Genomic DNA, 27179 nt, shown 5'->3' with positions numbered 1-27179 from the left:
TCCACCTGCCGATGCAGGGGACACGGGTTCGTGCCTCGGTCCGGGAAGATCCCATATGCCGCGGAGCGGCTGGGCCCGTGAGCCATGTCCGCTGAGCCTGCGCGTCCGGAGCCTGTGCTCCGCAACGGGAGAGGCCACAACAGTAAGAGGCCCGTGTACCATAAAAAAAAAAAAAAAAAAAAAAAAAATTAGGTGTCATTACTAACATTGAGAACATGTTTTTATCTCAATTTGTTCTCAACAATCCTGCAAGGCAGAGATAATTGGCTCCATTTTTCAGATGAGTTGACTACGATCTGAACATGTACAGTAACATTTGTCTCTTAAGTAGCAGAGCGGAGATTCAAACCGAGGTCTGTGTGCAGAGAGGTGTGAAGAGGATAGCCTTTATCTCCTAGTGAGAACACAAAGCCCTGGAATAGGTGAGAACTAAAGGGCACATGGCAGTGGTCACCATGGCATTTCTTACATGTTATCTTCCTCCTTTGCCTTTTTTATTATGCAACAAAATAATGACTGGACTATGGACATTTTTACTAGGATCCTGGTGTTGTCTCTTCATGGTTTGTAAAAAAAAAAAAAGTCCTATTTTTGTTGATTGCAAATTAAAGGGACATTCTAAGTGAGGGGAAAGAAAAAATGGAAAGAAAATCTAGCTTTAAAATGAATTTTATTTTATTTTTTAAATCCTGCTCAGTTACAGTATTTTTTTCATATGTAAAAAGTAAAAGAATGCCTCAGATTGGTACGGAGATTACATATAAGTGTATCTGTCAAGTAGAGATTTTGGAGTGCTCTATTTTTTAAGCATTTCAGTGGTATTCATTCCCTATTATGAGATTTTTATGTATTTAGTTTATGTGGATTATTCTCCAATTTTGGAAAAATTTATTAAGCAGTAATGAAATATCAACTAGCAAGCAGGTTTGGAAATCAGTGATAATCTTCTTTATAGTTATATTTAAAGTAACTATCCTCTTATTTTAGCTTTTCATTTATTAAAGCTTAGGGTTTCCTTGACAGCAGGTCTATCTAGGAGTCAAGTACACGGATATTTATTTAAAACTTTCAGTTTTAAAAGAAAATTTTGATTTCAGTTCTGATTTTACATTAAACCATCTAATTATATTTTTTAAAATTACATGCTACAAATAGGCTTCCTTTTTAAGGTTTCCTCATTAAATGCACGCTTGGAAACTAAAATAGGATTTTGTACTAGAGACAGTCTTATGTTTTGTTGGCAGCTTCTAAAAGTTCAGAATTGTTGGAGAATAAACTTAAAGAAAACTTGAGCAGATAGCAAGCTATCAGGTTCCCATAATGGTTATATCTTAAATTCCTCACTAAGTTTATTCAGTTACAGGTATTCACTCATTCAGTTGTTAGTGCTAGAGTGGACCTTTTATTAGTTTTAGATTCCGTACTGAAGACAAGTACTGTCATACCTATACTAGTAAGGAATACTAACTTGAAAATGGGAGTGAAAGGGAGTAAGCAGTGAAATAAAGTGAAAGGGGAGAGTAAAAAATCAGAGATCAGTATCAGCCCTAGTCCCTGGGAGACACTGTCAGCTAATGTTCTGTCACCTGCTGTCCATACTCCCAGTGCCTTTCCTCTCGGGAGTTTTCAGGTTAGGAAGAGGCCAGAGGACAACAGGAAGCTCTCTCCCATGGCTCTAGTAATGTGACAGCTTGATGCTATATTTTGTAAATGACGTTAGGAAAAAACTTCTGATTTTTTCATAATGAATTTTAAGGTGCTAGTCAATTTTTATTTGACTTTCACACAGGCTAATAGTAATTATTCAGTGCCAGGTAGTATGTCAAAGATAATGATATGTTTATGGTTTGCTTGGATGTTTTAAAAGGTAATGTTGTATTTTGATACAGAACAAATTAAGTCAACTCCTGTAGATAACAGCACAGTATTGACCTTACCTCTAACTTCCACAGAAAATTCTTCTTTTTTTTTCTTAATTCAAGTATATAATATGGTATTGTTAACTATAATCATTATGCTATACATTAGATCCCCAGATCCCTAGAACATTTATAGCTGGAAGATTGTACTCTTTGATCAGCATCTTCCCTTTTCTTCCACCACTCCCCTACCCCCCGCCAAAGAAAATCCCTAAAAGGGTTCAAATCTATCTTTTTCTTTAACTGATACACTATGTGATTATTTTAACAAATAAATATCTTTCAACTAAATTCAATACATATTTAGTATACTTTTTAAATTTTAGAAATTGAATACATGTCCTAGGTCTGTGAAGGATATAAAAAGATATCCATGCCATTAAGAACAGTATTAGTTTCAGGGTTTTCAGTATTCATATACATTGAAAACAAAATGTGCTCACATGTTTGCAGATGATACCTGTTCTAGCTTGCAAACATCATGTATATATAATTGCTATAGCTGGAAACTCCAACTCTCTGTACAGTGGAAGAGGGCAGAGCATTAGGGCTATAGCAGAAGGAGCTTTGGTACCAGTGTCCAGAGTTAGAATTCAGAAGGCACTTTCAAATAGAAATAGTGATTGAATGGTGATTGGATGTCAAGGCTAGCCCTAAAACTAATTAACTGAAATACTAAACATTTGCAAATGCTTTATTTTTTCCAGCCTGTCATAAATGTTTAGTGTTTAATCAATAATATGGATTATGGGTTTTTAAGAGTGCTTATGAAACAGCTTGGGACAGCTGTTTTCCAGCCTGTCATAAATGTTTAGTGTTTAATGTTTAGTGTTTAAATGTTTAGTGTTTAATCAATAATATGGATTATGGGTTTTTAAGAGTGCTTATGAAACAGCTTGGGGTAATAAATACCAGTTATTTCATTATTTCTTTGAAAAAGTTTATTCTGAGTTCTGAACAACCAGTTTATAAACAGATTAATAATGCCCTATTTGTGAGCTTGATTAAAAACCCAAGACGCTCACAGTCTGATTTGGAATATAGAACAAAATGATAGTGAGTCCTGTGTTAATCATAGTGTTTTATAGGAATACATAGGAGAATTTGGAACCAGATGTAGGGTGGGATGACAGGGAGGATTCTCCTGGAGCGGGGGCAGGGGAACCTAAACTGAATCTGAAAGAACTTGGAATTGGGCAAGTGAGGGATCTGGGGAGAGGCAGAGACACTTTTTGAAACAAAGCAAGATGCTTGAGAGAAGGTAGCATGTTTGGGGAACTTTAGTGAGTTTGGGACCTATGGTTTGCAGAGAGCAGTGGCAAGAAGAATTGAGTGAGGGTGAGTAGGATGGCTGGGTAAGATCTTTAAGAACCTTGCGTTTCCTAGTAAGGAGTTTGGATTTTATCTTGAAGGTAGTGAGAGGTCACTGAAGGAGTTTACATGGGAAAATAACATAACCAAACTTGCATTTTGGAAATACAAATTGATTTTACATTTACAGAAGAAATTGATTCGAGCTTGAAGCTTTTGGAATAAGCCAGTGAGAAATAAGAGTTCTTAGACTAAGGTAGAAGGAAGATTGGAGAGGGGGAGGAGAGTATTAGCAGAGTATTACCGAAAGAAGAGAACCATTTTTACAAATCAAAAGTAACTTGGTTGTCAGTGATAAATGTTAAGGAAAGTTTGGTTGAAGTCTGGATTAGCCTTATCCATCAGGAGGTTCTTGTCTTGGTCTTTCTTTTCCCCTCTTTTGTAGCACTGTTTTAGCATAGGAAGAGGGAAGAGGAAAAAAAGAACATTTCCTGAGTCTCTGGCTAGTATCTGTTTAATTTATATCTGTTATAGCTGTTTAATCTTAACATTAGGCCTGTGGAGTAGGTGTTATAACATCTGTTTTTATAAATAAGGAATGGCTCAGAAATGTTAGGATTCTGGTCCATTTTCTCTCAACTGGTAAGTGGTAGAGAGGGAATTTGACTTACAGTTTTCCATGTTCTATACAAGTTATGAGGAAGTGAAATCTCAAATTACCTGGTTAATTTCAAGTAGAACAATACTAGTAAGTAACTATATTAGACTTTGTTGACCCATGGAGAGAGAATGGCTTAAGTTTTTTTTAGAAGACTTCAATGCATCCTGGTTTTTTTCCCCCCAACTTCACAGATTCTGAGCTATTCATTTGACCTTACTCCTTACTTCCTCAGATTCAGCTCCCCCTCTTTTCTGACTTCCCCTTTTCTTCTCTCAACCTGTGACATAGAGCCAGTAAAAGAATGAGGGAAAATGTTTCCCAAGTATTACATTCATATTCACCCTCCGTTTGATCTCAGAATATTTGTTATCACTAATTGTAGCGTGAAGTGACTAAGGCAAACTGGACCTATCAGAGGTTTTAAGAGTGGTGACAAGTACCAAAGCTTCTCATTCGACTATAACTAGCTCGTATTTAGAAAGCAGTATTTTGCTTGGTATCTTGGTTCCAAATATCAATACAGTAGCATAGCTGCCTCTATATACTAATAATATTACAGGGAAGCAGATATCGTATGTGATTACAGTACAGCTTGAAAAGTTCAGTAATTCGGGGTTAAGAAAATGTCCCTATATAGGAGAAGAAATGATTTCCATTGGCATGTCAGAAAGGTTTTAGGAAGGGTTTGAAATTTGAAGGATGAGTAGGAATTTGCCATGTGGAAAAAGAAAATCTAGGCTAACAGACCAATATGTATGGTACATAACACAAAAAATAGTGTATTGGGATGAAGAGTGAGAAGTTGGGTGTGACTGTGTCATAAGGTAAAAGAGGGAAGGTGGTACAAGAACAGGTGGGAGATGGAGGTGACAAGGAAAGTGGAAGATAAATTTTGAAGTTTTTTTTATGGCAGTATAAAAGCATTTAGACCTTATTCTATAAAATGGTAGGGGAACTAGTGAAGGTGTTTTTAAGCATGTTTAGAATATTGACATGTTTCATAATGTACCTTTTTAAAAAATATCATTTTGATTTGTATTGGCAGTAATGGCATAAGCTAATTAGAATTAATCTGAACAGTAAGTTTTAGCAAAGTTTGAGTCTGTTTAGTGTTTCATCTGGACTTATAACTTCTATTGTTGCTTTGATATTTTAACAAGTTCAAAATAGAGATTTGCATTTGTTCTTTTCTTCTGAAAGTGAATTTTAAAAACTTTTTAAATTTATTTATTCAACTGCATTGGGTCTTAGTTGCAGCCGGTGGGATCTTTTGTTGCAGCGCGCAGGCTCTTCGTTGTGGCACACAGGCTCTTCGTTGCTGTGCTCAGGCTTCTCTCTAGTCGAGGCGTGCAGGCTCTCCAGTTGTGGTGCACAGGCTCTAGAGCGCATGGGCTTGGTTTCCCCACAGCATGTGGGAATCTTAGTTCCCCGACCAGGGCTTGAACCCATGTCCCCTGCACTGGAAGGTGGATTCTTAACCACTGGACTACCAGGGAAGTCCCCGAAAGTGAATTTTATTTTATTCTTTTATTTATTTATTTTTAGTTTATTTATTTATTTTTACTTTTGGCCGCATTGGGTCTTCGTTGCTGTGTGCAGACTTTTCTCTAGTTGCGGTGAGCGGGAGCTACTCTTTGTTGCAGTGCGCGGGCTTCTTATTGGGTGGCTTCTCTTGTTGCAGAGCACGGGCTCTAGGTGCGTGGGCTACAGTAGTTGTGGCACCGGGCTTAGTAGTTGTGGCTCGCGGGCTCTAGAGCGCAGGCTCAGTACTTGTGGCACATGGGCTTAGTTGATCCGTGGCATGTGGGATCTTCCTGGACCAGGGCTCGAACCCGTGTCCTCTGCATTGGCAGGCAGATTCTTAACCTGTGCCATCAGGGAAACCCTGAAAGTGAATTTTAAACTAGCAGGTTTCAAATTATCCAATAAATAAAATAGAATATTTCTATCAAATTAATACTTTAAAGTTTGTTACTATAGCATTATTATCTAAATGGGCAATATTTTTAAGCATTAATATTTGATTTGACATGGAAAGAAGAAGCTAAGCAGCATAATTAAGTAGTATTATGTATTATGTACCTGTTAATCCTATACTCCTAATTTGTCCTACTCCCTTCTCCCCTTTAGTAACCATAAGTTTGTTTTCTATGTCTGTGAGTCTGTTTTGTTTTTTGTTTTTTTTTAATTTTTAAATTTCATTTTATATATTTTTTTTACAGTAGGTCCTTATTACTCATTAATTTCATACACATCAGTGTATACATGTCAATCCCAGTCACCCAGTTCATCACACCACCCCCAGACCCCCGCCGCTTCCCCTCTTGGTGTCCATATGTTTGTTCTCTACATCTGTGTCTCAATTTCTGCCCTGCAAACCGGTTCATCTGTACCATTTTTCTAGGTTCCACATATATGCGTTAATATACGATATTTGTTTTTCTCTTTCTGACTTACTTCACTCTGTTTGACAGTCTCTAGATCCATCCACGTCTCAACAAATGACCCAATTTCGTTCCTTTTTATGAGTAATATTCCATGGTATGTATGTACCACATCTTCTTTATCCATTCGTCTGTCGATGGGCATTTAGGTTGCTTCCATGACCTGGTTATTGTAAATAGTGCTGCAGTGAACATTGGGAACATTGGGGTGCATGTGTCTTTTTGAATTATGGTTTTCTCTGGGTATATGCCCAGTAGTGGGATTGCTGGATCATATGGTAATTCTATTTTTAGTTTTGTAGGGAACCTCCATACTGTTCTCCATAGTGACTGTATCAATTTACATTGACTGTATCAGTTTACATTCCCACCAACAGTGCAAGAGGGTTCCCTTTTCTCCACACCCTCTCCAGCATTTGTTTGTAGATTTTCTGCTGATGCCCATTCTGACTGGTGTGAGGTGATACCTCATTGTAGTTTTGATTTGCATTTCTCTAATAATTAGTGATGTTGAGCAGCTTTTCATGTGCTTCTTGGCCATCTGTATGTCTTCTTTGGAGAAATGTCTATTTAGGTCTTCTGCCCATTTTGGATTGGGTTGTTTTTGTTTTTTTAATACTGAACTGCATGAGCTGTTTATATATTTTGGAGATTAACCCTTTGTCCATTGATTTGTTTGCAAATATTTTCTCCCATTCTGAGGGTTGTCTTTTCGTCTTGTTTATGGTTTCCTTTGCTGTGCAAAAGCTTTGTTTTGTTTTATATATAGATTCATTTGTATTACTTTTTAGACTCCACATATAAGTGATATCTTATAGTATTTGTCTTTCTCTGTCTGACTTCACTAAGTATAATTTTCTCTAGGTCCATCCATGTTGCTGTAAATGGCGATATTTCATTCTTTTTTGTGGCTGATTAATATTCTATTGTGTGTGTATATATATAAATACACACACACACACACACACACACACACACACACACACTCTCTCTCTCTCTACATGTCCTTAAGCTAATTGTCAGTTGATGGGCACTTGGGTTGCTTCCATGTCTTGGCTATTGTAAATAGTGCTGCTGTGAACATTGATGTGCATATATCTTTTCAAATTAGAGTTTTTATTTTTTCTGGATATATACCCCCAAGAGTGGGATTGCTGGATCATATGGTAACTCTATTTTTACTTTTTTAAGGAACCCCCATACTGTTCGCCATAGTGGTTGCACCAATTTACATTCCCACCAACAGTGCATAAGGGTTCTCTTTTCTCTACACCCTCCCCAGCATTTCTTATTTGTAGACTTTTTATTGATGGCTATTCTGACCAGTGTGAGGTGATACCTCATTGTGGTTTTGATTTGCATTTCTCTAATAATTAATAATGTTGAGCATCTTTTCATGTGCCTGTTGATAATCTGTATGTCTTCTTTGGTGAAATGTCTACTTAGGTCTTCTGCCCATTTTTTTGATTGGGTTGTTTGGTTTTTTTGATACTGAGTTATATGAGCTGTTTTTGTATTTTGGATATTTAACCTAGTGTTGGTCTCATCGTTTGCCAATTTTTTTCTCCCATTCCGTAGATTGTCTTTTCATTTTGTTGGTGTTTTCCTTTGCTGTGCAAAAGCGTTTAAGTTAGATTAGGTCTCATTTGTGTATTTTTGCTTCTATGGTATTTTTTTTAAAATTTTTGAATTTTATTTTATTTATGTTTTTATACAGCACGTTCTTATTAGTCATCAGTTTTATACACGTCAGTGTATACATGTCAATCCCAATCTCCCAGTTCATCCCACCACCACCACCACCACCACCACCCCCGCCACTTTCTCCCTTGGTGTCCATACGTTTGTTCTCCATGGTATTTTTATAGTAACTTTATTGAGATATAATTCACATACCATAAAATTCACTCATTTAAATTTAAACAAAGTTCTGCAGCCATCACTGTGTAATTCTAGAACATTTTCTTCACCTCAAAGTAGAAACTCCATGTTTTAGCAGTCACTTCCTATTCTTGTCCCCCTACACGCACGCATGCGCACATACACGCACTAATCTACTAATCTACTTTTTGTTTTTATAGATTTATCTGTTTTGAACCTTTCATATAAATAGATCATATACTATTTGGTTTTTGTGACTGGCTTCTTTCTCAGCATAATGTTTTCAAGTGTTATGGCATGTATCAGTCCTGTGTTCCTTTCTATTGCTAAATAATATCTTATTGTGTGGCTATATATCACATTTTATCTACCTGTTCGTAAGTTGTTGGACATCTGGGTTGTTTCCACTTTTGGGCTGTTATGCGTAATGCTTCTGTGAGCATTCATGCACAACTCTTTGTGGGGGTGTATGTTTTCATTTCTCTTGAATGGAATTGCCAGGTCATGTGATACCTGTTTGCCACCTTTTGAGAAGCTGTCAGACTGTTTTTCAACATGGTTACAACATTTTACAATCTCGTGGAGGCTTCCATTTCTCTACATCCTTGCCAGAACTTTCTGTTACCTGTCTTTTGAATTACAGACATGCTAGTGGATGTGAAATGGTATCTCACTGTGGTTTTGATTTTTATTTCCAGAATAGCTAGTGATGTTGAGCATCTTTTCATGTGCTTATTGGCCATTGGTTTATCTTTTTTGTAGAAATGTCTGTTTAGATCCCTTACTCATTTTAATTTGGTTATTCGTCTTTTTATTGTTGAGTCATAGAGTTCTGTAAATATTTTGCGTATTAGACCTTTATTAACTAGATACATGATTTGCAAATATATTCTCTCATTCTGTGGGTTATCTCTTTATTTTCTTAATGATATCTTTGGAACATAAAAGTTTTTAATTTGATGAAGTCCAGTATATCTATTTTCTTTCTTTTGTTGCTTGTGCCTTTGATGTCATATCTAAAAATCCATTGCCTAACTGAAGGTCATGAAGATTTACTCCCATATTTTAAGAGTTTTAGCACTTACATTTAGGTCTATGATCCATTTTGAGTTAATTTTAGCATAAGGTGTAAGGAAGGGGTCTAACTTCATTCTGCTGCATGTGGATATCTAGTTGTTCCAGCACAGTTTGTTGAAGGGAATATTCTTTCCCCATTGAAATGTCTTGGCATATTGGTTTGGTTTTGTACATAACATAAAATTTAACATTTTAAAGCATACAGTGGCATTTAGTATATTCACAATGTTGTGCAACCACCACCTCTATCTGATTCTGTCATTTGGGTTGTCATGCAGTCACCACTTCTATCTAGTTCTAACTTTGTAAATGTAGTGAACTTGATAAAACTAAACATTTTCATCATCCTAAAAAAGAACTCTATACCCATTAAGCAGTAACTTCTCATTTCCCCCTGCTCTCAAGCCCCTGGCAACCACCGATCTATTTTCTATCTCCAGAGATTTACCTATTCTGGATATTTCATATAAATCAAATCATTCAGTGTGTGACCTTTTGTGTCTGGCTTCTTTTGCTTAGCATGTTTTCAAGGGTCATTCATATTGTAGCCTGTATCAGTACTTAATTCCTTTTTATAGCTGAATAATATCCCATTGTATAGATATACCACATTTTGTTCATCCATTCATCTCTTGATGAATATTTGGGTTTTGATGTATTGTTTTTTAACGCTATTACTTCAAGACTTTTGACCTTGTATATCAGCATTCTTCTTTAGTTATAAATTCACAAATACAAGGAAAATGAAGAGCCATTACTTCCCATTCTTAGTTAAGAGTAATGACCTATATATGCAACAATATTCTATTTACCACAAAGAAAGCACTTGGTATGTATTAGTGTCTTTCACCTATTATTTATTTTATAGTCTTCATGTTTTGTAAGTTGCTTCATAACCAGTCTCATCTAAGCATCACAAGAACGTTAAAAAGCACACAAAGGGCATTTAAAAAATTGTTCTTATTTTGCAAGAGAGAGTATTATGATGATTGTCACTTACCCAAAGTTATTTATGACAATTAAATGACAGAGTCTAATGTAACTACAGTCGTTTGCCTCCAGATCATGTTCTTTACTGATAACAAAATGTTCCTACACAAAAAATTTTAGCTATTATGCCCTGAGTCAATACACTGAGTTCTTGTAGTTAACCAAAATTATTCAATGAAAGATAGTTATGCATATCTATTCTTTCTATATCACAGTTGAAAATTAACCTAAAATGTAGTTTAAACCCGGTTATAATATTGGTGTTAAGAGCCAGGGATAACCTCTGTACCACAGAATTTTATCTTCTGGTGAAAAAGACCAAGATCTTTAACACAAGATAGAGGCTGTGTGCGTTTTCAGTTTTTTTTTTTTTTTTTTTTTTTGCGGTACGCGGGCCTCTCACTGTTGTGGCCTCTCCCGTTGCGGAGCACAGGCTCCGGACGCACAGGCTCAGCGGCCATGGCTCATGGGCCCAGCCGCTCCGCGGCATGTGGGATCTTCCCGGACCGGGGCACGAACCCGTGTCCCCTGCATCGGCAGGCGGACTCTCAACCACTGCGCCACCAGGGAAGCCCCGTTTTCAGTTTTATTCATTAGTATATACTCTAGTGTATCTACCTATGTTAACTGTAGGCTCTCAATAAAATATTTGTTAAGTGAATGAATGAGAGAAATATATGTTCTACGAGCTGTGTGACACCACTACGTTTTATCATAAATGGCCACTGAATATTCCCGTTAGTCTTTCAAGTTTTGAACGAATACATGTAATAAAAATTCTTATAATCTAACACATATTTATTAGAGTACCTTTTATTTTTGTTACCTTATTAAATATGGCAGGTACTGTTTAATCTTGATTGAGCAGATGAATAAACCGAGGCATAGAAAAGCTTAGTAACATGCTAGGTAGCAACCCAAGCCATAGATTCCTCTCTTATGAAGGTTTCATACAGCTATGCTGAGTTATAAAAGTAATTAAAATTTAATTATCTTAAAATAACATGATAGTGATATAGGGTATTTAATAGCTTGTGATTTGGTAGATCCGGTCTTTGAGATGTGATTTTATTAACATTTCTGTCAATCTAAAATTGACGTTTGTGTGTTTGACTACTTTGAAAGTTGTATATCTTTTCTTTAAGATGCCTTCATGTGTGTCTGCTTAAATTTTATCAGCTCCGTATTCTTCCCACTTTCACCCCCTGTATTATCAGAAATTTATATATGGTTTTTTAAATGTCATTAAACATCAGTCATTTCATGTTTTTAGGATCAGGAATTTTCCTAGATCAGCAAAACATCTTTTTCAAAATTGCCAAAGGTTGCTTTAAGATATGTTGTCATTTTAAACTTAGTAGATATTTTGGTTTTCCTTTTAGGTGTTGACAGCTCTTCTACCACAAGCAGTGCTTCTCCAATGCCCAACAGTTATGATGCCCTAGAAGGAGGCAGCTATCCAGGTAATTTGTTCTGTGCATATTTGATGTTTATTTGAAAAGTTACTGACCATCAATTACTTCAAACATGAACATGTACTATACATAATTAGCAGACTATATTTTTAGCAGAAAAAAAGGGACATTTTCCTGGTTTTTTCAGCCTTAATTTAATGGTGTAATTGTCACATAACAACTGTGAATGCTGTTTTTGGGAGGCCAAGGAAATTTATTATTTGATTTTTGTTACCATGCTCTTTATCTTTTTCCTCTTTCTAAAAGACTTAATACTGAATAATTTTTCTCTTCTTTTCCCTTCTTTTTTATGCTAATAATTCCTTAAATAAATTTTATATTTCTGTTCTCATGCTTAGGTCCTTGAATTTCTTCCAACTAGCCTCTGAATATAAATAGTCTTTGACTCTTTACTCCCCCTATGGCTCCTGGCTGCCTCCACCAGGTAAATAGATTAACCAACTTGGGGGTAGGTTTTGGAGGCATTACTTTTAACCATATCTGGAAGTAACTTTGGTCATATGTAGGAACAGGAGTGGTGGATAGTGTTTAAAAAAATTACGAACTGAACTTCTATAATGATTAGTTATTTCATTATAGCATCTTGTGCTGTGATCTTCCTTATTTGCCTGTCTCCTATCACCAACAGCCTGACAACCACACCTGACCTCCTTCTTTGTCTTTTCTTTCTAATGATTCCAAACTTTAGGATTAACAGAACAAGTAATTTTGCTCTTCGCTTTATTTCTTATCATGTTGTTAATTATCCAGGATGAAGCTTAATTGAAGTTGGAGTGTGCTGGACTTCACACACTATCTTGCTATCACTGTTCTATGAGTCAGTAGAAAACTTTAATCTTCTCAGCTTAGTACAGAGTTCCCTTTTAACATTTCAAGAATACTTAAATAAGCTACTCAGTCTTTTGTGGTTAAGGATTCTTTCCCTAGGGATGTGTGTGTGTGTGTGTGTGTGTGTGTGTGTGTGTGTGTGTGTGTGTAAAAAGTTGTGGACCATTCCAAAAGCAATTACCATTGTCAAAATATTCTAGAAGAGTTACTTCATTCACTAAAAGATGAATACTATTTATTCAACTATCGTATTTCATGAGCTTCAAATAAACCTGAAATAAAACATCTAATGTGGTATAGTTAAAAGATGATGGCCTTGGAGTTAGACCTTGCTGTGTTTATCTGTATTCATTTAATCAACAAATCTTAATCTTGTTATGAACTGTGCTTTGACAGTAAGTGAATAACCTTAGGTAAATTTTCTAGCTATTTTATACTGCACCAAAATTAAGGAAAGCTATGAAGATCTTTCACAGTAAGATTAACTGAATTAAGTCTATGTGTCAGGTACTAGGTAGATCTTAGGGACTATAGAAATGTATGAAATACTGTCCTTTTCCTAAAAAAGGGGGGAAAAGTTTTAGACCCCCATGTTTAGGACTCCAGTTCTTCATTTCTTAAGCTGATGACTGTTGTCATGTTAAGAGACCTTTCTACTTACAGTCCCATCACAGTGAGGAGAGACAAGCAGGAAATCTAAGTATATGACACTGCATTGATGCTCTAGTCCTTTTAAGAAGTCTGGGAAGTTACCAGAAAGCCAGTAAGCCAGTGCTTGCCTAATTAGCACAAGACAATAGACAGCAGAATGTCTAGGAAGGTCTCTTCAAGATGAGAGCGAAGAGAGTCAGTAGAAAGATGATTCCTCAATAAACTTTGAAAAAATAAATTTCTTAAGTCAGATGCTTTTAAGAACATATTTTCTTTTTGCAGAGTCTGATTGCTGGTGAAGAATATAATTTTTTATGAAAATATACTGTGAAATACAGTGACATGAGAGATTAAAATACACATATATTTTAGATTTGACTTTTTGTTGTTGTTATTCTTGTATATGGTGATAAAATTTTCTACAGTTTTTTTCCCCCAGTTTTAACCAAGTTTTAGTTTCTGTTTTAAATTTAAATAAAGGAAGAACATTCATTCATTACATTTTATTTGGCCTCTACTACGTACCAGACACTGTTTTAGGAGCTGGACACTATTCTAGACTGTCTTTCATACTTTCATTTTTGCCTCTGCAAATAAAGCAGACTTCTAGGGGATTGTGGTAATATGCCACTCCTTCCATGGACTTTTTTTTTTTAATAAATGTCAGGGTCAGAGAAAAAGGCAAGTTAGAGCAAAGAGTAGTTGACACTCTTTTTGTTTTTTTAAATTTATTTTATTTATTTATTTTTGGCTGCGTTGGGTCTTTGTTGCTGTGCGTGGGCTTTCTCTAGTTGCAGCGATCGGAGGCTACTCTTTGTTGTGGTGCGCGGGCTTCTCATTGCGGTGGCTTCTCTTGTTTGCGGAGCACAGGCTCTAGGCATGCAGGCTTCAGTAGTTGTGACATGCAGGCTCAGTAGCTGTGGCTCGTGGGCTCTAGAGTGCAGGCTCAGTAGTTGTGGCGAACGAGCTTAGTTGCTCTGCAGCATGTGGGATCTTCCCGGACCAGGGCTCGAACCCGTGTCCCCTGCATTGGCAGGCGGATTCTTAACCACTGCGCCACCAGGGAAGCCCGACACTCTTTTTATTGCTTTGCTTTGTCTTCTGCTTCTTAGCGCCATTTCTGCTGAGAGAATAAAAGGAAAAATAACTGTATTTTTAATATACATAAATATATATTTATATTATATGCTATGTGGTGGTATATATATTTAATATGCATAAATATAAAGGTCTTATCTGTTAGAAATACCAATTGAAGTATTTGTCAATGAAATGATACAAAATGGGGTTTTCTTGTAAATACATGTGTAAAAAAAAAAAATGGGGTAGGAACACGTGAAACACGATTAGCGAAATACTGATGATTATTAAAGCTGAGTAATGGATATATGGGGTTTATTATTCTATTTTCTCTACTTTTGTGTATGTTCAAAATTTCTCATAATAAAAAAGTTTTAATAAAAAGGGAGATGCCACAGGCTATGGCTCAGCCAAGAGTATTTGTGGAGTCCCGACCTTCAGTTGTCAACACCGTGCTTTTCCCTTTGCTAGACATGCTTTCCTCATCGGCAAGCAGCCCTGCTCCTGACCCCGCTCCTGCCCCTGCTCCAGCTCCAGCTGCTCCTCAGCCTTCAAAAATGGCCAAGCCATTTGGGTATGGCTATCCAGCTCTGCAGCCTGGATATCAGAATGCTGCAGCACCACTTAATTCCGGAGTGCCACCCGGTAGCCCAGCGTATTCTGGATTCCAGCAGTATGCTCAGGTATGTATTTAGTCATAAAAAAAAAATCATATAAAAATTGTGAAACAATTATCAATTCTGACAAATCCCTGTTGATTCAAATGGATCATAGGTATGAATACAGGTAAGTCTAGATCAAACATACATAGAATTTGATTCCAGTTTGTGTGTGTGTGTGTGTGTGTGTGTGTGTGTGTGTGTGCGCGCGCGCGCGCACATGCGTACATAGAAGAAGATAAAAGGTATTACTGTGATTTTTCTTTTCTGCATTGTACTTCTATTTTTCAGGGGCTCTGCAACGTACAGGTATTAATTTTATGATCGGGAAATTAAAGTAAATGTTATTTTAAATTCTGTATTACTAAACTGCCTTTCTCCTCAAAAAATGACATGGTATAAGTGTGGTTTGGGATTTTGGCCTCAGTTCTTAACTTGAAGAACTCTCGGTGACATATAACTGACATTGGTAAAAGCCTCCATACACATACATGCTCATTAATACGTTTGTTCATAATTACTGCTATGACCTCTTTTGACATGACCCTTCTTGGAGTTACCTGTTAAATACCATATCAGTTCAATAATAGGACAATAAGTATTTTACATTTATATTTATTGGGAAAAAAATAAAATATAAGGAAACGATTTAAATGGCAAAAGCATTCTACTTACAATAAAAATCTGCTCATAGTAGACTCACCTTACAGAAATCTTATCTGGTGGTGAACTGATGAAAATTAGAGGGGAGATAAGAAAACCATTTGTTCCTGGAATTTAATCTTAGAATTAAAGCACAGAAGAAAGAAGGAAACTGGGAGAGGCACTGGAGAAATGTGGTTGGTTAGTACAGATTTCCCTGCCTTCCATTTTGTTAGATTTTCTTTATGACTTTATTGGTCCAGATGGAACACCACTATTTCAGCGTAACTGAGCAATAATGATTTAAGCACATAGCTAAGATGTGCTTTTAAATTCTTACCTGTGTACTAAAAAAAAGTTATAGATTTTAATCTAATCTTAACATTAACAAGCTAATTTTAAAAGCAGCCATTTATTTTTGAATCCTAGTTAGAATATTTTAATTTAACTTTTAGCAGCTTTCTATAGTAAAACTGAAATGCCTTTAAATGTTGCATTTAGTATAACCCCAGTGGGAGGGTTCTGAAATCTAAGGGATTTCTTTGTGTTCATTTATTTATGCTGACCTTTATTAAGTAGTGGGAAACCCCAATAGCTGCCCTTTGAGGAAGAAAAAAACTTAAAATTAGTTTTTCAGGGTAGAAAAACAGGTAAAAAGTTGATGTTAAAAAATGAAAATAAAAAATAGAAAAATATTTTAGTGAATATGTAAAAAACCAGATACAGATACTGTATGGCTTTTTTTTTAACCAAAAAAAAAAAAAAAAATGTGCATGATCAACTGTAGGAAAATGCAGATAAGCAAAAAAGAAGAAAATAAATATCAATCAATACACCCACCATCAAGATATAAAAGTAACAGTTGGAGGCTATCCTTCTGGGTTTCTTGCTGTATGCATTTGCAGGAGAAAGCCTGTAAAGAAGCTGGTCATGTAAATGACTTATTTACACAAACAAATAAGCTGATAAATATGGACATTGTTTTGCATTTTTTTAAAATCCTTGAACAACGTAAGAGGAAACCTTTCTATATTATTACATATCCTTCATCTGATAACTGCATAACATTTTATAATCACCTAGTCTGCCACTATTGGGCATAACTTGAGTGTCAAAATCAAAATATACACCTGTGCACAAACCTTGTGCCTTCGTCTCATTATTTCCTTAGATGAAATCTCTTCAGGTGAAATTAGTGAATCATAGCACCTAATTTCACCAGTCTTTAGAATTTCTCTCTACTTATTCATTCAGTGAAAACTTAACTGAGTTTCTACTGTGTGGCAGCCCTACTCTAGGCACTGAGGTTACGAGAGGAAGCTAAGTGAACAAAACAGAGTTCCCTCTCTCGAGCAACTTGGTGGGAAGGCAGGGCCAATGGGACAGTAAGTAAGTAAAGCAATAAATTAACAAACTAGTTTCAGGGACTTCCCTGGCAGTCCAGTGGTTAAGACTTTGCCTTCTAGTGCAGTGGGTGTGGGTTCGGTCCCTGGTCAGGGAGCTAGGATCCCCATGCCTAGTGGCCAAAAAACCAAAACATAAAACAGAAGCAATATTGTAACAAATTCAATAAAGACTTTAAAAAACAAAAACAAGCTAATTTCAAATAGTTACAAGTGCTATGAATCAAGAGGAGTGGAAGAAATTGCAGGGGTTGGGTATAAAGAGTAAATAGTCAGGAAGGCCCTCATTATAGAAGTTATGTTTGAGTTAATATTTGAATGACAGGAAAAGCCAGACATGGAAAAATCTGGGGGTAGAGGATTTCAGGCTAAGGAAACATATATACAGAAACGTTAAGGCAGGAGCAACTTTAACATGTTTTAGGACCAAAGTCCCAGTGTGGCTGGAACTCAGTTAGCAATGGGAAGAATAATAGGAATGAGATCAGAGAGCTAGGGAAGAACCATAGTCAGAAGCTTGGATTTTACATCAAGTGCAAAGGGAAAACATAGGAGATTTTATGTAATGGAATGAAATCTGATTTACGTATTTAGAGACTCATTTGGCTACTATGTGAAGAACGGATTAGGGCTGGGAGTATTTGAAAAGATAAAAATGGAAACAGGGAGACAAATGGAAGCTTTGCCGTCATCCCAGAAATAGATGATTGTGCTTTCTTCTAAGGTGGTATTGGCAGAGGTAGTGAAAAGTGGAAGGATAAGGGATATCTTTTGGCTTATTGATGGATCGGATGTGGTGGGTGAGAGAAAGGAAGCATCAAGGATAACACGTAGGTTTTTGGCAGGGCATCTGGATAGAGGGTAGTGTATTAACTTAGATGGTAAAGACAGAAATAGTTCTGGGAATAGGAATCGAATTGGCCATATTAAGTTAGAATACCTAATAGACATCCAAGTGGAGATGTATAGTAGACATTAGTTGATCAGCATTTGGTGGTCAGGTATGGAGAAATAATGTACCAATTTATATTCCTAGAAAAAGTGTCTTTGCCTACTTTTCCATATTACTAAATATGTCAAGTATTATATTTTATAAGCAAAAATATTAAATTATTTTCATAATTATTAGTTATTTGTGTTTCTTTACTGAAATCCCTGTTCATATTCTTTCACCATTATGCTATTCAGGTTCTTCTAGTTTGTAACATTTTTGTCTAATAATATATTGCAGTTTTTTCCCCCAGCTTGACACTTGTTTTTAATTTTAATGTTTTTTTCTTAATTGGAGAAATGTTTAATTTTATAGAGTCATATTATAATTTCTTTTGTTTTTACCTTTGTATCTTTTTTTTTTTTTGCGGTACGCGGGCCTCTCACTGTTGTGGCCTCTCCCGTGGCGGAGCACAGGCTCCAGACGCGCAGGCTCAGCGGCCATGGCTCACGGGCCTAGCCGCTCCGCGGCACGTGGGATCTTCCCGGACCAGGGCACGAACCCGTGTCCCCTGCATCGTCAGGCAGACTCTAAACCACTGCGCCACTAGGGAAGCCCATTTACCTTTGTATCTTTTAAAGGCCTTTTCAACCTTAAGATTAGGGAAAAATTCCCTTTCTATATATTTTTTTACTTTGGTGAATTCACTTTTTTGCACCTTTTAAGGTTTTGTTTTGGTACATAATGTAAATAATAAATCTCATTTCTCCCCCCCATATATATTCAATAGTTAGCTCTAATTTCACTGACATTTATTAAATAATCTATCTTTCCTCATTGATTAAACATTCCACCCTTATTTTGTATCCTAAATTCTTAAATTTAAATTCTTATATTCTAAATTCTTATCTTAAACTTGGGTCTGTTTGAGGTTTTCTATTATGCACTGTTACTGATCCATGTAATCATTTTTGTCTCCTCCTTTACAGCTCTACTGAAAACTGAAAGAATCTCTAGTATTACCTAGTTTTGGTTTTTTTCCCTTAGGATCATCAGCTTCAGTTACTGTCAACAGTTTGTTATACTTGTTTGACCTATCCTCTACACACACACACACACACACACACACACACACACACACACGCACACACGCACACACACACACACACACACACACCCCTACCTTTTCTTACTGAGGGCTTTAAAGCTAATCCTGGTCAAGAGGAGGCAGGGAGATGGAAAAGATAATTTCTTGCAAACCACAATACCACTATCATATCCAACAAAATTAACAATTATTTCTAAATGTTGTTTAAAATTCAGTCCATATTCAGATTTGCCCGACTGTTTCAGTATTGCTCTTCTGTAGTTGGTTTGTTCAAATCAGGAGCTAAGCAAGACTTACTAATTGCATTTGCTTATGTCTCTTAATTCTCTTTTTAATTTAAAAACAAAGCTCCACCCCCATTTTTTGTGCCTTTGAACCTTTGAAAAACCTGGGTCTCTTGTCCTGTAGAATGTTCCACATTCTGAATTTGGCTGGTTGCTTCTTGTGGTATCATTTAACTCGTTCCTCTGTTCCATTTTCTATGTATTAGAAATTAGATCTAATGGCTCAATTATAGTCAGGTATATTACTTCATTTATTTATTTCCCTAAGCCAAAATACAATATATTTTGGTTCTGTGTACATCATAATAATACTTGGTTGTCTCACTTTTAGTGGTGTTACGATTGATTAGTGGGTTCATATGGTGACAACCTGATCTTTTCATTGTGAGGTTCCTCATTATGCTTTCACCCAGTGGCTTTATCATCTATTGATATCTGTTTATCGTCTATTCCAGATGACCATTACCTGTATCATTTATTTCCATATGGATTGTAAAATAGTGATTTTCCTGACTTTATCATTTTGCACTGATTAGCTGGAATTCTGCAGTACATTCACATAATGGAGTGCTCGATAACTACAAAAAAGAATGTGGAAAAATCTCTATATACAGACATAGAGTTATTGCCAGGACTTTTTTTTTTAGGTGAAAAAAGGGGTCATATTTAGAGCAGTGTATATATTAGTTTATATTTGTAGATGCAGACAATGGAAGATTAATAAAAATAGTTACTTGGGGGGGGAATCAAGAGTGAAACAAGATATCTCTGAATTATTGTAAAGTTTTGACATTAGAATTAGGTAAATTTTGTTTACTCAAAAAGATTATTAAGTGGAAAAAAAGATGAAAAGCAATCCTTAAAAATTAAAATCAAACAAAAACAAGCAAACCAGTTTATCAAGTTGGATACATTCTGATACAGAAAAAAAAGTATTGTTCTAACTAATCTTAAAACTCAGTATTTTGTATGTTCTCAATGGGAAATAATCCAAGGACAAAAAGAACTTCAAAGAAATCTTTAATTTAATAACTTTACATTTATAATAATATTAGTGTTGTCATTTTGGAACTATTTTAATATATTGTAGGATAAAACAAATAAGTAAGGCTGTTACCATTAGGAATCAAGATTTTCAGCAAAAGAGAAGAGAGATGCAGGCATAAAATCAAAAAAGTTAAATTAAAACACCATCATCTTAAATTTGAATTGGAAATGTCAATGTGAACTGATTATTCTTTTTCTTCTATTTAAAAATGTATTATGTTTTCTATCTCTACGTATTGTAGAAGTCTGGAAGTAATAAACACTAGCAGTGAGCACCCTTATTATCCAGATTATGGTCTCTAGATACCATCCTTACTTAAAAGGAACCAAGAATCCTTTTTGGATAAATGATTAATTTGGAGTCTGAAGGAGGAATGGTACAAAATGTCATGCCAGAAAGCAAGGAAGCTAACAAAGGCAATGGGTTCATATCAAAAGGACACTGGGGTCAGCTTTAAGGGGATCTCACTGGCCAAAAATTGGGCAGTTTGGCCATCAAAGTGAATAGTAACTAATTCGTTAAGTCACTTTGAGTTAATAAAAGGCATGAATTCAGAATAATACTAAAAATATAAAGGAAAGCAAAAAATAAGCAAAGCAGAACTCATTGAACATCATTGTCATTTCTATGGCATCAGCTCATTCTGAAAATTGAAAAAACTTTAAAAACAAGCATTTACCCTGCTTTTCCAGTAAGAAAGATATTCAGAGAAACCAAATTCTTGGTGTTGAAAAAAGCGTTATTTAAATTTTGTTGTGGAGTTGAATCATGCAAATAAGGTTTAAATTTATTCAGCATTTTTACTTTGAGTTTTTTCAAGAGTGCTTTAAACTGAGCTGTCCTAGTAAGTTATTTTACTGTTACAAAGCCAGATTTAAATTTTTTTTTAGCTTCTTGCTTTTCTGTATGTTAACATCCTATATATAGGATAATAAATTTTATTCATGTTTGTTAACATTGTTCTTTTGTTTTGCTTTGAATTGCCTTTTCAGCAGTATCCTGGTATGAACCAGCTGTCCTCCAGTCTGGGAGGTTTGAGTCTTCAGAGTTCTTCACAACCAGAAAGTTTGAGACCTGTAAACCTTACTCAGGAGAGAAATATTTTACCCATGACTCCTGTTTGGGCTCCTGTACCTAACCTGAATTTAGACCTCAAAAAATTAAACTGTAGCCCAGAGTAAGTATTTAATTTATAACCTTTAGTAAGTAAAACCTTGTCAAAAACATTGTGTGACTTTCAAAAATAGTAAAAGTACTATGGTATTAATTCCTTGATTGGAAGTTTTGTTAATGTGAACTCTTGTAAATTAGTTTGTATAGAAATTCTAGACGTAAAATTCAATTTAGGTCATTGGATCCTGTCCCCATCTCTGTCGCCATCCAATCTCATTCCCTATCATCTAATGCTAGGAAAATTTTTTTGTATTTTAGTGAAGTGTTTTAGGAACCCAAATCTAACTATATTTTTTTTCTTAAATTTCTTTTTCCTCACTTTTCACCAGTAGTAACTTCTGATGTCTTTTAAATAAGGTGAAGTCTTTAAAATTTTATGCACTTCAGTCTCTGCTTGAAAAGGATACAAACGTCATTTGTGTAATCCCAAGAACAGGTTTAGATAAATAATTTTTCTCTGAATTTTCTTTTCCCACTCAGTGTAGAATGAGAAGACCATTGCCCCCAGGCATATTTGTCCAGCCTGAATTTAGATTTGGATTTTCTTTATTGAATATTTCCTCACCTTATGGAGAAGTTTAGCTGGCAGCCTCCATCTGGTGGCCACAAACCCCTGGTGTATCGTCTGGGTGGATGAGCTCTGTTACTTACCTCATAGTGCCCCCAAAACCAAAAGTTCTCTGTTATTACCTGCTTTCCTTTCTTCTGTCTCCTAAGAATAGGATATTCCTCTGCACCCAGACATCCTCCTGCTTGTGGAATCTCTCCTCAAAAAGTAAACTATGATTCACAGACAACATTCACAAACAACTCTGATTCACAACAACATCACAGACAACATTTCTTCCTTGCATTAGGATTAGTGTTCTTTAGAGACTATATATATATATATATATATATACACACACACACACACACACATATATTCTTTTTTTAAAGGCAGTAGTTTTCTAGCTTTTAAAAAAACTAAGTTCCTCTTTTTTTCAACCAAAGTCTTATATAGATTTCCAATACAGGAAACAGAAAATGGAGGTGCTTCAAGGGTTCCACCTCTTCTACCACACCCTACCACCAGCAGCCCCATCAGTGCCGAAGACAGTGCCAAGATCATTTCTATAAAAATGTATAATCATTGATTCTAGATTGAAAGTAGCTGCCTGTCCTTCTGAATGTAACTTGCCATCAAGTCGATAAGTATGTGGATTATGGCCTTGTAATATGAATGGTTAGGCATCCCCCAAGTAGGTAAATAGAGTCTATGTATATGTGTAAGAGATCATATAGATAGGGAATGGTGTCTGTGTTTCTACTCAGTTATGTGTTTCCTGTGAAAATATCTCTTATCCAAACAACAAAGCAGAGTAATAGGCTTTAGAGTATAGGCTTTAGAGTTTGACAGACCTAGGTTCATACCATGGTTCCACTGATAAGTAGCTGTGAAGCTGCCAATTACTCAACTTCTCAAACCTCAGTATTGTCAACTGTAAAACAGGAATAATAATTGTGCCTACATGTTAACCTCAATCATTCAATATTTACTGAATGCCTTCTAAATAAAGTGCCAGGCACTGTTTCTAGGTGCTGGGAATGAAGCAGTAAACAAAACAAAGTTCTCAATCTCATACAACCAATATCCTATTAGGGAAGACACATTGTGAACAGTCAGACCAATGGGTGTATAATGTAAATGTAATTTCAGAGAATAACTATGAAGTAGGGAGTAGTAAGGGTGCAGGGTGACTATTTTTAATTGAGGAGTCGGGATGGGTTTTCCCAAGGAGTTATTAACATTTGAATAGAGATCTGAATGAAATGAGAGAGCAGGATGTGACTCTGGAAAAAGAGTGTGCCAAGCTGCGTGAACAGCAAATGCAGAAGTCCTGAAGCCAGAACCAACTTGGCATGTTCACGGAACATCACCAGCGTGGAGTCAACCCGTAACTGGATATCTCTACATACTGTCAAGCACTCCTTAAAATTCCTGTCACGGTTTCCAGTTCCTATGCTTCTTATCTCTTTGGTTGCTCCTTTATTGATTCTGTGTCTACTGACCTTAAGTTACTTACTCTATGAGAGGAATAGTGCTAGGGTGACACAAGGACAAAATGATCTCTAATCTCAAATGGAGAAGATAAAGAAAGTACACAGCCAACTAAAGCAGATCAGACTAATTGATAACACAGAAGCATAAGTAGATCTCAGAGCACAGAGGAAGAAGTCTTTCTTCCTGACTTGCGATCAAGGGTGAGGATGGTTTCACAAGAAGCTATAACTTTGATGAGTTTCATAGAAAGATTAGGAGTTCAGCAGATGAAGAATGACAGCAAAGCAAGAACAGCATCATGAAAGCTGTACCTTTTCACTCATGTTTTCTGCTCCCTCCTGTTCATGCCCTGATAGTCATGATGGAGTTACTCTTTGTTCCTGAATGTGTTGTACTTTTTCACCATGAAAATGTTGAGTCCTTAATTTAGGCCTTTTGACATATAAATTACATATATGCCCATTTAAAGTAATCAGGACCCTCCTAATTATAGTTATGTAATATACCCAAATGATTTTCATGTATGCCCTTAAATGTTTAGTTATCTACAACTATCTACATCAATATTGTTTTTTATCTCTGATAGCTAACGTAGTCTCTGTTGTTTATATCTTTGCAGTTCATTTCGGTGTACTTTGACAAATATCCCACAGACACAGGCTTTACTGAATAAAGCTAAGCTTCCTTTAGGATTGTTGTTACATCCCTTCAGAGACTTAACGGTAAAGTAACATATTTTAAAATATTAGTGGGTACTGACCTGTGTACTTATGTGCGAGGTATTCAGATTGTATATTTTCTTAGAATTTTTTCCATTTTCTTTCATTTGAAGTTAGAATTAATCATTTCTGTCAGTTTCAATGCAGCAAACATTTTCTGTCACCTGCTTTGTGACAGGCCTTAAACTAAGCACTGGTAAATACAAAGATAATTAAGTCACTGATGTTGCCCCTAAGAAATTCTTATCTAACAGGGGACAAAGATATCCCAAATACTTACAGTGCAAATAATTACAGTGCAGGAAAACTAATACATGTAACTAATCAAATTCTATGAAGTAACTTAGGTGGTGAATATAGTATTGGAAGGGATTTCCTCTGGGTACAGTAGCAGACTTTTCTACAAGTAATGAGATCTAAGCTGGATTTTGAAAGGTTAGTAGTTTTAGAAGTTGGAAAGGGCGTAGAGCATAGATAAACTTTAGGAGTTCTTTTTTGAACATAAAGGAAACACCAGCAATGATATGCATTTAGGGAGGAAAACCGTATGATTGTTCCCAACTGTATTAATCAAATAACCTTTGTAATAATAAAATTTAAATGCTTCAAGTCTATTGAATTAAAACATTACTTTTTAAAGTTTCCACAGTAAAGTTTACTTTACCTAGCTTGCTGGATTTTTACACATACTTCTGGTATTTCATTGCAGATATGTTGAATTTAAATTAAAATATCTGAACTTCAGAAATAACGTTTATCCAGATACATTCTATTTATACTTTAAGTTGCATTTCTCCCTCACACATTTTTATGACTGTGGTTTTCTACATTCATCGCTACTGAGTTTCTTTTACTCTCATTCAACCAAAAAATATTTATTGACTTTCATGCTGGGTGCTGAGGATACAGAGGTCATTGCTTCCTCGTGGAGCTTTCTTTCCTACTAGGATGTATAGAAAGGAGCAAAGTGAATAGAAAATAAAATAATTATAATATGCAATAAGTACCTTGAATTTAGATTTTCTTTATTGAATATTTCCTCACCTTATGGAGAAGTTTAGCTGGCAGCCTCCATCTGGTGGCCACAAGCCCCTGGTGTGTCGTCTGGGTGGATGAGCTCTGTTACTTATCTCATTAGTGCCCCCAAAACCAAAAGTTCTCTGTTATTACCTGCTTTCCTTTCTTCTGTCTCCTAAGAATAGGATATTCCTCTGCACCCAGACATCCTTGAATTTATTCATTCAGTAAATACTATTTGATCACCTGTAATAAAATTGCAACCTTTATCGCGAAACCAATATAGTTAATTTCCCATATACATAGGTGAAATTTTTTTTTTTTTTTTTTTTTTTTTTTTTTTTTGGCTGCATTGGGTCTTTGTTGCTGCGCGCGGGCTTTCTCTAGTTGCAGCGACCGGGGGCTACTTTTCGTTGCAGTGCGCGGGCTTCTCATTCTTCTCATTGCAGTGGCTTCTCTTGTTATGGAGCATGGTCTCTAGGCACATGGGCTTTAGAGCGCAGGCTCAGTAGTTGTGGCGCATGGGCTTAGTTGCTCCGTGGCATGTGGGATCTTCCCGGACCAGGGTTCGAATCCATGTCCCCTGCATTAGCAGGCAGATTCTTAACCACTGCGCCACCGGGGAAGTCCCCGAAAATTTTTGTCTAAATACATATTCCATATGTGATACCTTCTGGAAGTATATACACTAAATTGGCAGCAGTGACTTCCTCTGGAATGTAGAATTCTGGATAATTTTTTATTTTCTTATTTTCAGTTAAACATGTTTCCTGATTTTTTTCACAAATGATATGTAGTTATATAATAAAAATTATTTTTGTGAAAAAAATTAAGTACAAAAATAAATGTTTGTGTATGGATAGGGAGGAAAAAAGCCAGAAGGAAATACACTAAAATGTTATCAGGGGTTAATTCAGGGAGATAGAATAATATGTATCATATTTTCTAAATTTCTTATATTGAATAGAAAGTTCCTTTCCCAAACTAAGCATAAAGAGATGTATAGTGTTTGAGGCACATTGTGTTTGGTTTCTCGTGGCCACAGTCCCCAACAGGACTGTGTGGCTGTCTAACAAGCAGTGTCTTGAGAGTCTGTTACCAGGTGCAGGCAAGCAGCAAAGACAAAGGCATTTTTATATGGTGCATGTTTCTTTCTCACTCTTGTTCCTTGAGTTCAGCTGATAGCTGAGGTTATTCTATTTTCTTGGCCAACCAGGCTTTTCTTGTCTGCCAGTAACTTTCATTACATTTGGTTTGACTTTATTTTAGTGTTATTTTATAGTTTGCGACAAAAGAGGGAGAAAACTTGATAGCTGCTTGTGTTGCTCAGTGCACCACTGGATTTTATTAAAATGTTTCAATTTCAAAACACAAGTGTGGTTTCTGTTCTGTGTATGGAGCAGAGCAGTGTGTGGTCCATTTTCCTCTGGAGTGCTTTTTCTGCTACAACAGCTTTATTTTATTTCCTAGCAATTACCAGTGATAACATCCAATACCATTGTGAGGTGCCGATCTTGTCGAACATATATCAACCCTTTTGTATCCTTCATTGATCAACGTAGATGGAAATGCAATTTGTGCTATAGAGTTAATGATGGTGAGTTTCAGATTCTTAAAATAAGTGTGTTTTATATTTTAAACATTTTGACATTTTTGCCATTATCTGGTCTCTCTCTCCTCATTGCTTTAAAAACTTCCATGCCACTTTTAATGGAGAGAATACAGGCTAGGGACACTTCGTTTTGGCTGGCCAAGGGAATAATTGATAATGAGGAGAGTGACAGGGAGGGGAAAGTAAAAAGAATTCGTAAAACCAGCAGTGAAGGCCATGCAG

General features: G+C 36.0%; 1 protein-coding gene across 4 annotated transcripts in view; it reads left to right on the top strand.

Annotated features, from left to right (window-relative positions):
- The window catches only part of SEC24B (SEC24 homolog B, COPII coat complex component), a 94720-nt gene that overhangs the window by 44034 nt on the left and 23507 nt on the right, over window positions 1-27179 (top strand). For 2 of the 4 annotated variants that reach the window (XM_030864092.3, XM_030864089.3), the window contains 5 exons: window positions 11666-11746; window positions 14789-15000; window positions 21388-21569; window positions 24229-24331; window positions 26816-26942. In XM_030864092.3, coding sequence (XP_030719952.1) covers window positions 11666-11746; window positions 14789-15000; window positions 21388-21569; window positions 24229-24331; window positions 26816-26942 — 705 coding nt within the window. Of the gene's footprint in view, window positions 1-11665; window positions 11747-14788; window positions 15001-21384; window positions 21570-24228; window positions 24332-26815; window positions 26943-27179 lie in introns of all 4 variants that reach the window. The other 2 variants (XM_030864090.3, XM_030864088.3) reach the window with 1 other exon arrangement.

Source organism: Globicephala melas, chromosome 5 (assembly GCF_963455315.2).
Source record: "Globicephala melas chromosome 5, mGloMel1.2, whole genome shotgun sequence".
Classification (NCBI taxonomy): Eukaryota; Metazoa; Chordata; class Mammalia; order Artiodactyla; family Delphinidae; genus Globicephala; species Globicephala melas.
The sequence above is the reverse complement of the archived record's forward strand: the minus strand, read 5'-3'. Positions and strand labels throughout refer to the sequence as shown.